General features: G+C 51.8%; 1 protein-coding gene across 1 annotated transcript in view; it reads right to left on the reverse strand.

Annotated features, from left to right (window-relative positions):
• The window catches only part of LOC128270186 (uncharacterized), a 33,077-nt gene extending 26,842 nt beyond the window's left edge, over nt 1-6,235 (reverse strand). The window contains exons 1-5 of the mRNA XM_053007591.1: nt 6,119-6,235; nt 5,454-5,658; nt 2,051-2,170; nt 1,473-1,955; nt 1,071-1,323 (exon numbers count right to left, since the gene is read on the reverse strand). Coding sequence (XP_052863551.1) covers nt 1,071-1,323; nt 1,473-1,955; nt 2,051-2,170; nt 5,454-5,658; nt 6,119-6,228 — 1,171 coding nt within the window. The 5' untranslated portion in view covers nt 6,229-6,235. The remainder of the gene's footprint in view (nt 1-1,070; nt 1,324-1,472; nt 1,956-2,050; nt 2,171-5,453; nt 5,659-6,118) is intronic.
• Between the last annotated feature and the right edge of the window lie 6,279 nt (nt 6,236-12,514).

Here is a 12,514-nt window from a genome sequence, read left to right on the forward strand (position 1 = left end):
CAGAATCCGCCCATTCGGATCCGCCGACAACGATCGTCAAAGAACGGTCAATTTGTACCGAGTTATCGAAGCTCTTTACTCCTTTCAAACAACGAAGGAGTGCAGGGGGATAAATACACCATTTCATCGGTTTTTTTTAATTTCTTGATGGACCATTCCTTTCCGATCCCACCTACCATCCAGGCTTTGACATCGAAAGATTCGGACTGAACTCAAGCTTCTGAGTGCGTTCATTTCAGTAACACCATTGAAGCGCTCATGTAGTTCTTGAAGCGCAAGAACCTTTCCAACAAAGGCTTCGTTTGACACAATCAGATCAATGCTGCCCACGTAAAGGGCATCTAGTGATGAGCGTGAAACGTGGAGACTCTTTTATGCGACCCACTAGTTGTAGGTCACCCTCTCTCCCCCTATCTCTCACCCTGTGCCACGAGCGTTAATTAGTGGAAACATTTTAGCCCTAAATGTCATCGGCGTCCTACGCAAGTCCGCCCTCCTTCGCCGCAGCCACCGGAGAGTGAGATGGGATGCTGATGCTAGAAAATCCTAGAGCCGTCATATGGCTGCGTGGGGTGCACGTGGAGCCCATGGAATTTCCCACTCTCTGATCTGCCGTTTAACATTTAATTACCGCACACACCATTTATGGTCACAAGAGAGAACTCATACTCCACAGACAAAAGACCTGGTCAACGATGAAATCGATGTCCGATGCACTCCTGAAGAAGGTTTTTGTATATTCGGCCCTCGAAGGAAACAATAAATCGGTGAACAGAAAGAGAAAGAGGGAGAGAGAGAGGGAGCGAATAAAAGGAAACTAAAGCTTGGACTCTACACGCAACAACTGCTCCGAGCTGAGACGCGCGTAGCATAAACAAAAAACATAACGTAGCATAATTGATTCAAACTAAAAAGTGTTAAAATGAAAGGAAACTGTTTTTTTGGTTTTGGTGGGTTACTTTGGGTCATTTGGATTTCCCGCACTCACTAACACACTCACACAGACACGCACGCATACACACACACACACACAGACGGACGGATACACCAACGACCAACGGGTGACTTACCCTCGAACTCCGGCGTGGAGCGAATGTCCTCGTCGGAGCTGCTGAAGGACCGCTGCTGCGGTAGGTAGGGACCGCCCAGGGGCCGTTTGTGGGATTTGGTCGGTTCGGGCGGCAGGTGCGACCCGCCCAGGTGGCCGCTGCCACCCATGCCATGCCCGGAGACGCCGGAAGACTGCAGCGACTCGGCGTAATGTTGCTGCTGCCGCGGATGCACCAGATGAGGATGCGTTCGCATCAGGTCCTCGATTTCACTCTGAGTTTCGTGGGGGAACAACGGCAGACGAGAGAGGGGGCCATTAGAACAATGAAGTGAATAGTTTGAGTTGAATAAAATCGGTTGAATTCGTAGTAAAAACGCTGGCTCCATCCGTTCAAGGACGTGCTCGGCGCCTCGGCGCCTACCTGGTAGTAGCTGGGATCCTCGTGACCGTAGCCCCCCATCGATCCGCCGCCGCCACCTCCTCCGGCGTGCGTTATGTGCACCTGCGGTGTCATGGAGTGTTGACCGCCGGCCCCGTACGGACCACCGCCGCCCCCCATCGGAGGCTGCGGAAGCTGCGAGTGTTGCTGCCCGTATCCGCCGCCGCCCCCTCCTCCGCCGTACGGGCCACCCGGTCCCTGGCCTCCGTACATCCCGCCGCCACCGCCTCGACCGTGGCCCATCTGCATGCGCAGCTGGTGCGGGTCCGGCGACATCATGTCCACCATGCCGTCCGACTGCGACAACCGGCGGGTCGGCGGGTCCTGCTGGCTGTACTGCCGCCGCAACTGACTGTTGGCCCGCTGCATCGGGTTGTTCTCCTTCTCCGCCGCGCTGCGGGCCCGCTCCAGCTTCGGCCGCTTGTCGGACGGGTCGTGCGGGTCGAGCATCGTTTGGGGCAACGTCTACCGCGGGAGACCGTGTTTAGAGGGAGGAAGGAGGAAGGAGGTTATAAGAACGCGTGCACAGACTTACACACTGAGAATGAGGTGATACGTACCCGCGGATCAATGCCCTGGCCCCGCATCACTCCGTCCGGGCTGGTGCTCTTGTTCATCCACTGGCCCGTTTTCGAGAGGAGCTCCTGCTTCTTCCGGCACACGATGCACACCCAGATAACCTGCGAGCGAAGGGAAAGGATTAACAACCACAGTCCGATCCAGCTTAACGGCGGCTAGTTCAAGGATTATCGGTGATGAGATAAGATTAATATGTTTTTATTATGTTTTACGACTCGTAAAACATAATACGGTGATTGGTCCATTCCACTACATTAATAAATTACTGTTCACAAAATCTATTGTGAAATCACTGGCCGAATCTCACTGGCCGACCAAGAAATGATTGTTCTAAAACAGGATGCCACAGGATTTTGGGCAAAATATGTATTACTTCATTGAACATCATGAAACCTACAAGTTACGTTTGTTCTGAAAGATAAAACCCCATCTCTGTAATCCGCGCAAATAGTACTCGGCGTTTATCTCTTTACAATGATTGTTTACGAAGATGATTGCCCCTTCATTTGACGAAAATTCTCTGCTCTCCTCTGAGCGCAATTTTCTGACGAGGGAACAAAACGAAGTCACGGGAGGCTAGATCTGTTGAGTAACGCCAGTTCAAGCAGTTCAAATCGCAATTCACGAATTTTCGTCGGCACCCAACACGCGGACAGCTTTCTCACGTCAAAATATTGATTTTAAATGTGACAAACACATTACTATGACATGAACATAAACTCTGTTATACTGCCCAATTAATCCGGTGATCGTCTAGCACCATTTAAACTGTGAACTGTGGCGATATTTTTACCATAAGTTACAGTTTTTGGGCGTCCCGAACGTTCACCGTCTTCCAAACTCCCACAGCCAAGTTTAGATTCAGTTGTTCAAAATTTCATTGTGGTAAATGATAATTCAGAGTTCCATTACACAGAACCCAACTCATTTTTAATTTGCGTAGACAAATAACCCTTTAAAAACCAATATTTTATAACACCTTGATGATCGATTTTGTCACACAAAACTATCGCATCGAAACTGGCTGAAATGTTGGTGAGTAACTGTCAGAATATTTACTACCAAATTCACTAGCTTTCATTTATTATTGCTGTTATCTTACTGTGGATGCCGCAAAGATTTCAGACCAGCCTCGTGCTACTTAATCAGATCGAATAAATTAATGGGAATGTCGGACTGTTTGATCAACTTTGGGTTCTGAAAACCTTCCCAATTTAATTAATGCTTTCTAGTAACTGTTTTCTTGGATATCGTTTTTGCTTCAAGTGTCCCTGTATGTTGGTACTGAGAGAGACGAAACCTGAAAACCGATTTCTTTAAACATTTTTATTTCGATGTATGTCTCCAAATTTGTTCGTATTAGTCGCCTCAATTCGAAAACATGGAACTTCAATCGTGTTAAGTTATTTATCGATTCGTAAACCAAATAAAAATCATCCCTGCCCGGGAACTTACACTTTACGCATTGTTGTGAAAACGTAGAAAACATCGTAAATTATTCAAGCCTGTGTCACGAAGACATCACGCCGCGCGAAACTGCCGCCCGGCCGCCGCCACCGCCGGGGCACGACCCAATTTCTGGTCACAAAATGGGCATAAATTTTTAAATTCGATCCTATGCGGTCTGTGGCACGCATGTGGCCGAGCGAACCGAGCTTATGACTATGCTGCACCACACCGCCTCCCCGCCGGTGCTGCAATTTCTTTCCATTCGCCGCCGCCTCACCAACCACTTGGCGTACGCGAGGCGAGGCGTCGCGGATCGCTGTCGCCAAACATTTTAAACATCTCTCGTTGCGTATCATGAAATATTAACCGTACGCTAAAACGGCGGCGTACGCGCCCGCCATCGTCAAGCGGTGATAAACCCGGGTTGGCAGCACCCGTCCGGCACGTAACGGATGGGAAGCGGCCAAATAAAGCCAGCTGGGAGCCCAAAATATTAATTATTACTTTCCCGGCCGGATCCGGCCAGGCGGTCCCAGGCGGCCACAATCGATTTGTGGGACAGAAAGGGGGACGAAGGGATGGGATGGGATGCCCCCAAAGACATTCGGGGGCCCGAGGACTCTCCGGACCGGCCACTAATCCGCTTGATCTGCCCGATTGGTAGTGGGCCGGCCACGGCCCGCCAGTCAGACAATCTCACCAGCTAGACTGGCGGCAGCCAGCACAGACACCCAGACAGCCACCCCGGGCCTCGAGTTTCGGGCTTCCGGAGCGAAACTGGCACCAGCATTCTGGGCGCCTATGCTGATGAGCCCCGGCCGGCCGGCAGACGCGGCGTGCATTAGCCGGCGATAATAATAAACGGACGGAAGACGGAACAAAAACGGGGCCCAGCGCGCGGGCGACGGGACGAGCTAGCTGTGAATTCGGGCCCACTGGCTGGCTGGCCTCGAGCGAGGCTCGTTAATGGCGTTCGGTATGCTGGCACGGCGCAATAAGCATTGGTCGAGACCCGTGCCAAACGATGCCGGCTCAAAATTATGTCCCATGTAAGTCGTGCCCGGGCTTGGCTGCCAGAATCGCGCCCGGGCTCGCGCGTGCCTGCCACACACACTCGGTGCTCGTCGTCTGGTCAACTTAACCCTTCTTAGCTGCCTTTACCCGGGCGGAACCCGGCCATGAACATTGCCCACCGAAAGCCAAGCCAACAAATCCATTCAGTCGTTCGTAGGCCAAAAATCAATACGGCGATGCCGGCGAGAATCGGGGGCTCTCGGGAGCCGGAGCACCACCCCCAGCGCGCCGCGCACCGAATGACGTCATTTCATTCATTCGAATGTGGCCATCCTTGTGTGTGTGTGTGTCTGTGCGTAGCACAATGCGACCCGGAGGGAACCCGGAGGAGTCGGTGGAGAGAACTTTTCATCTTCGATGACTTTCCATTCTTCGAAGTTGCGGCGTAACCAGCGCGATGCCGCGCGTGCTCCGTGCAGTTACATCCCAACCCACTCCCCTTCCCTGCTGCTCCACCGTCGCTTCGAGCCGGAGGAACGGGTTCACCCGGCTAAGGTTCGCTGAGGTTTTCCAGGAAAAAGCGCTCGGTGAAACATGGAGCAAACGTCCTGTTTTGCTCCTGTGCCGTCCGCCGGGGCTGGGTTTGTATTTGCACACGCACACCAACGCACCGATCGGCTGGCATGTGTGTGTGTGTGTGTGCGTGTGACAGTTTAATTCATGCGTAACTTTTACGCAAATGCAACCCGCTGGATTGGAACGCCACGCTAATTATTGCCATCCGAGTTGAGCGACGCGGTATTTTCTTCTCGAGTCTGGGTTTCAAACTTCAAGCTTCTTCCCGGGAGCCGCAATCGCATCGAATCACTGATTCAATAAGGGGAGACAGCAGCGAGTAGTAAACACCTTCTCCGCACTTACCTTGTTGTTGCGGAGCGTCACCTTGCCACCACACTTGGCACAGCACCGGATGTTGCAGTAGTGGCAGATGTGCCCGATGCCGTCCGCGAACTTGGTCTTGAGGCAGATGTGGCACGTTGCCTCCAGCTCGACGCCCGCCTTCTTCTGCTGTTCCGACTTCTGTCGGATCGAGTCGACGAGCGTGGTCACCTCGTCCTGCTTGCGGCTGTTCGAACGAAACGAGAAATTGCCAAAGCGTGCAGTTAGGAATGTAGCTTTGGCACTTGCTAGTGGCCAACCTGTGGCAAACGAAAAAAATCCCGGCATACATAAACTATCGCCGGAGCCGCCGGAGTTAATGGCCAACCTCGTTGGTTCACGCACCTCGCAGCTGGCGCTCATGCATAAATGAGTTTTTAATTTATTCGAAACGATTGGTTCGATTTTTCGAAACCACTGGCCCCCTGCTTTTTTGCAATCCCTTTGCCGGAGAAGGTTTAGTTAACCGTGAAGTAAACTAATTTGTTTTTTTCTGTTCCCATTTCTATATCCTGTTTTCTGGGCTCCACCTAATGAATATCTGATTCTGATCGGTAATTAATTACTACGGCATACGGTGCGCGTTTGGGGGCACCGTGTTTTCTTTTTTCGGTTGGACCGCACAATCCGTGACACTTTACACTTACCGCATGATTTCGTTCTCCCGTTCTTCCTCCTGCTTTTGGCGCATCATCACGCCCTCGATGATGGCCCGTTCTTCCTGCGTAAGGTGCGACAGATCAGGCATGTCGGCCATTTTGCTGCGCTCGTTTGCTCGACTTCCGGAACCGCGACACACTTTGGGTTTGGGTTTAGCCTTTTTTCCCTATTTTCACACTCACTCACAGGCGTACCGTCTAACAGTTCTGGTTTTTGCGTTTTCTTTTTTGTTTGATTTCACGTCTTTCTAGCCGTTAAAATGTTGTCCTTTTTTTGTGTTGTGCAACTAAATCATTTTGTTTCACACTTTGTGCTTCCGAATTTCGACCACCAAACACACACACCGGAGCGCAACCGGAGCGAATGTTTCACTTGCTCCATGCCTCCATGCACGGTTCACTAGAGTGACACACGGTGGCTACTTCTTCATGGTCTTCAGCCGCGTCTTCCGTCTTCACACCACAGCGGCCACGCCACAGCCCGTGCGACTCATCGGAACTTTCGCTTCTTGCGAAACAAATCCGCGAACGATGACGGGTTACGAGCGATGGCAGCGGCCACTCGGCGGCCCATTGCCGTCCCGACCCCCCGGTTCGTCACTTGCTCAAGCGGGCGGGCATCGAGTTCGGCAAGCGGTGGCCCTGCTGGCCCTGCTTCGAATGGGGAACGCACGCGTTGCGACGGCCACTGTCATCGTCGTCGTTATCATCACCGTTGGCTACACTGGAGAATCGGATGTCTCGGTTGGTTTGGGTGAACATTTTTCGGTTTCTTCTCTTCTTGTTTACCGTGGCCGGGGGGAGGGTGTTGTTAGCTCAGCAAAGCTCAGCGCGCTGCTGTGACGCGCCACAACGGTACTACTAGTGCATCTCCCCGCTGGGTGGACGATTCACTGGGATGCGCTTACGGTCTTTGTTTGCGGCCTCGCCAGTGTGTGCTGCAGGAGAAAGGGGAATAAAGTAAAAAACGATGAGCCACTCAAACAAACGGGACATGTGAGGCGGGTGCAAACAAAGAAAGGACAGCCGGTCGTGGTAGACAGCCGTACGGTAAATTAACTTAAGAGCCACCAGGCGTCTCCATCAAAGAGTGATGACAGAAGCAGCCTGGCCAGTCACCGACCAGTTTAAGTAAATCAATGTCCTACAAATAGCTCTATGGTCCTACAGTGCTCTAAATAGCCGCCAAAATCGGGAGGGGCGCTTCATATTTTAATCCATAACCGGCCCGTCCGGCTGCCCGTCGTTCTCGCGGAACGTCCTTTCCGTTGTCGTTGAGGCCCCAAATGGTTCAACCAACACCACGCGGAACACGCGGCATGTGCCCGCCACCATCGGTGTGTGCGTGGAAGCTCCGGGCTGCGGGCTCCCTCCCCATTACTTCGCGCCCAGCTCCGCGGTGCAACTGAATGGAGCCCAGGCGTCACGCACACCACCGCACGCACGCCTGCTGGCTGCTGCTTTTTTGGCGAGCGAGTTAATGGCCAGTGTGGCCGGCGCATGCTCCGATGAACTGTGAAAATATCGAACGAGTGCGAACGAGAGAGCGCACCGGGGGAACTCAGTCGGGCGGCACTCAGTTGCGGGCGCGTGAGATGCAAAAATGTGTGGCGAAATATTTCACCGTCCTTAAACGTCTGCTCACGCTTCAGACGGTGAGCTGGTCCGCTGGTGACCAGCGAGCGTTTTAGGGGATTTCTCACACGGAGCTGTAGCTTTTCCTTTCTATTGTCCGTTTCTTTTGCACGCCCGATATTGTTGGCCCTGTTTTAGCACACATAGTCTTACCACGATCCCTGTCCCACGTGCCATCTATTATGTTTACAATCTTTCACTTTCTTTCTCTCTCTCGCGCGCGCTATCGTTCTATGCGTTCGTCTGTTGTGTATGTGTGCATGATGCTCATGTGCAAAGCGAGATTTAGGAATTTCGCTTTCCAGCAGCAGCAGCAGCAGCAGCAGCAACCGAGATTAAATCTTTTGAAAGTGGCCTCCGCTTTGTCAGTAGATCTCTGTTTACGAATGCCTCAAACTGTGGCCAGTTGTAAACTATTTAAAACATTTATGCACTACCGATCACGACGGCTACTGGCACGGTTCCCACGACTCACGACTGCGGGCCATATCCGGGGCACCTCATATCGATTGGTGTGGCAAATGGCTGGTGAAAACTTACCCCATCTGTGCGCCCGTCGATTAACGGATGCTGATTACGGTGGATACAGTTTCGAGATGGGCTCCATGATGCCAGGAAGATGGTTCACGTTTCTGCTTCACTCGATAGACACACACCGCGAACATTCTCGTTACGGTACACTCGTGAAATACTGTTGCAGCAGGTTGTAGCAGTTGCACTGAAATTCAAAACACCTTCGTAATGTTTGCCTGCTTCAGCGAATCAGCGAATTGTATCGGCCACAAACCACAAATCACACAAATCACCGTGCGGGAACGAAACCATATGCCGAACAATGATGCATCGACCGACACCTGGTACGCTGTCGTCTACATTTCACGGCCACGAACGGCATTTTGCCTCTATTTTACGAACATATTTTTGAAGCAACAGAACGGGTTCACCGGTTCAACCATCGGCCACAGCTCACAGCTGGCCACACCGGGAGCCATCGATAAACAACTCGCTCGCAACTATCACATACCCATCATTAGCATCATCATCATCATCATCGTTGGTTTCGAAATGCCACTCACTACACCGCCGCCCTGGGGCTGATCACTGCTTTCGAATCCAGCACGGAAACAACACGCAACACCGTGAACGACTGAGGCCACTTGACCAGCCGGGGCTCCTTGGTGCCGAGCGCGCTCCCAACGGCGCTTTCCTCATTTTCACTCACGGTTCACTCTGGCGCCTAGGCACACCACATTACCACGCACCAACATCTGGTACCCTCTTCAGGGCTTCGTCACTTTAGCTGGAGATTGCCTTGGGCCGCTGTGCCACGGTCTGGGCCACAACCGCTCGTCTGGGCGGTACTCGGTGGCGTGGGACTCGAGGAGCCTCGAGTTTTCGCCCTTAAATTTTAGACCAGCGCACACCCGAAATCCTCGTTCCCTGTTCCTTGACGTCCCTGGAAGAGCAGAAGAGGAAACCAATTAATTGCGGCAGCAGCAGCGACACGCAGAGAACAATGTTTCAGAACGAAAGCTCGAACAGCTCACTCGGAATCCGACGAGACAGGCTGCTGCTCCATTGCTATTTCTCTTGCCCACTGAACCCGCCTGAGATGATGATATTTAATTGAGTCACGCACCCACACAAACACACACACATACACGTGCAGTGAGCCTGCACGAGGAGTGACGAATCGAATAGTGCGTGTGCAGCAACAGCAACCCGGATTAACTAGCTCGAACCACTCACGCACTGTGGGGAATTCGTGTTGGGGCAGGCGGACAAATTTGATTTTAGCAAGAATCTACGGTCTTTTTGCAACGTTTTTTTGCACGTGTTTTCCCTCCATAATAAAAAAAAACTTTCACTATATCAGAAAAACTAAGTTTATGGTTTTTTTCGCCGACTATAAACCAATGAAATAGAACTAATTTTGGGGTCACTGTTATGTATTGCCCGAATGGAAGTGTCTTCTAAATATTTCTCTCTGGAAGATTAGCTTCCTTCTGACAGCTAATGATTATTAAGATATTCCTATACCTTTCTATCAAAACTTTAGCTACATTAAGAACAGTACTTGCACGCTCAGCGTCGAAAAATATTCTTTCATTATATCGACTACCTTAAAACGCATATGCATTAACGAATGTTTGAGAAGAGAAATGAATGTTTTGTATGGCCATTCCATGGCGACCATGCGCCTCCTTATGCATCAGGAAGTTGCTTTCCTAAAAAAAAACCTAGCGGACACGCACGGATCAGGAAATTACCTAAATTTTAATTATAATGCCTAGCTTGAGCTAAATAACGCAATACATTGTCTTGCTGCATTATCAAAGTTGAAAAACTGAAGAAAACTGTAAACCGCCTTTTTCCCAATGTTGTCACGGGCAGCCTAGCTCAGTGAGCAAAACTTCTCACCGTTCGCATTCACCACTTGTCCATGGACCGTTTTTCATCCCCGGAAGCATCGCTTACTGTGGGGTCCTTTCGCGCACACACACACGGGCGGGCACGTGCCTAAGCGTTGATAGTTGGTCTGTTCCGGAAAAAGCGGAAACTTTCGCACTTGCTGACTGCGTGCCTCGAAGTGTCAAAGCCAATCACAACTCACTCACTCACTCACTCACTGCGCTGCTGCTGGTGACACGCATTGATTAGTCACCGTACGGGCGTCCTAAACGTTGTCAACGTCCGCCCCTCAGAAGGACATCACTTTTGACGACCAGACAGTTCCATCACGAGCAACGAGCGTTTGTTACTATTACCGGTGCCTGGACACAGCCGTAAGAGCAGCGCAACCTTCCCCGTGGAGGACAAAGTGAGAATAATAATCGTGGCGCGTGAATCGGCGAGGCGTTCACCGGACGTCACCAACGCGGGGGCGAAAACGATCTTTTTCTGTGTGTGAGTGTGTGCGGGTGTGTGGCTGTGTGTGTGTGTATTCGCGTTGTGGTGGCGCGCAGATCGTGATAAGCTCCGCTCCGTGGTCGTGAGCCGAAAATCGGCTTCGTGTTCGCTGCAACGAAAAAGTGTAACGGAGACGGTGTGTGTGTGTGAGAGAGAAAGAGAAAGTTTGTTAGACAAAGTTGTGTTAATGGCACTGACGGTGATGATGAGGAACGTTCGGCACGGTAGCCAGATAATGACGGCTTCCCCGAATCGCGCCCAATCGTGTCATATGTGTGTTTCATATTATTTTACACACAAAGACCCGTAGCGCGGCATCGATCTCTGGCCCTGTGGGACCCTAAGGACTTGCATGAGCCCCTTCAGTATCAGATTTGTTAACTGGATTGCAAACAATGGCCCGTACCGATGGCCAGCCAAGGCCAATGTCGCCGCCCAACCGAGTGGTTACCATTATGACAAGAAGCGTCAAGCGGCGATGAAGAAAAATCACTTCCCCGTGCGCCATTACTAGCGCGTGGGAATGTCCTTCCGTACTTCCGTCAGTGCGTGTGTGTGTGTGCACCGTGCCTGACGGAGAAGATAACGGCCGCCACGCTGCCGTAGCATGGTGCTAGGGGTCACCAACACAATAATGAGATTCGCTTCCGCTGGCTCCGCGTGGCTTGACGTAAGTTGTTGAAAGCATGCCACCCTGCCCTGGTCGCCAGCAAGCGAGAGCAAGCGAGAGAGAGAGAGAGAGAGAGGGAGAAACATTTAATAACGATCCCTGAACGGACACGGACCGGGTCCTGCGAAGCCTCGTGGCGCTGGGCCACGGTGGGCCCTTGGTGATCGCTATGTAGGTCAAAATGTCAGGCCCCAGCTGCTTCACTGCATTTAGATAATTGTCAGCTGTAGGCGCAACGTAATTACATCCCGATGCTTCTTTTATGGGTTGATTTATCGACACATCGAGGTTATAACGGGCCGGCCACGCGAAGTGATTGATAATGCTGTAGACCAGCGCAGGACTAAAAATCAAAACCACACTAACTGTCTGTGGACTGCGCTTTAATCCACGGTCCCTAATGGTCCTGTAGGCAATCAATGGTCTGCCTACGGAAGATCTCATACGTGTAGCAAACGAGTGGCTCCAACCTCCCAGAGAAAGAACCCAAGATTGCCGGGCCCTGCCACACGTGTGCCACGTCGTTTAAACGATCCCTCACGACCCCCACGCCAGCGCCAGCGTTCGTCGTATCAGTCTACGACCTAAAATCTACTTACCACCACCCAGACAGGCGATAAAAATGCGATAAAGCCTCGCTCGAGTGCGGGCTCGGGCTTTGTCCGGCGGAGCAGTACAAACTTGGACCGGTCCGGCATCATCGATACGATATGATTGAATTTATCAGCTCCTTCTTGGTGCCACGGCGAAGGAAGAAAGTGCTTCCAATATGGTTAACGTGTCCGGTATCCCGACCCGACCAACGACGACCCGGTCAAAGAGTTCATCACACACACCGGCCACGGTACAGGGTCCACGTGGGCTACGGTGGTGGTGCACGCACAGGAACAGAGAAAAGGTGGACCTCCCATATCAATCAGGTCAGAAGCTAAGTGGTACGGAAATGCATCTCGGCCACTGGTGTGGACTCACCTTGAATCTCTTCTGCTCTCAGACGGTTGCCTCTTCGGAGCAATCCATTAACGGCAGCCGTGTGGCTGCGATGGAAGCGATGCACATAGAGTGGGACAACGTGACACTAATTCCATCACTAAACGGATCCCGCTACCCGCCTGCCGTATCCTTGGGACGCGTGCATCAGCACCTGTCACACTGCAACACGATGAAAC

This window comes from Anopheles cruzii, chromosome 3 (assembly GCF_943734635.1).
Source record: "Anopheles cruzii chromosome 3, idAnoCruzAS_RS32_06, whole genome shotgun sequence".
In the NCBI taxonomy this organism is placed as follows: Eukaryota; Metazoa; Arthropoda; class Insecta; order Diptera; family Culicidae; genus Anopheles; species Anopheles cruzii.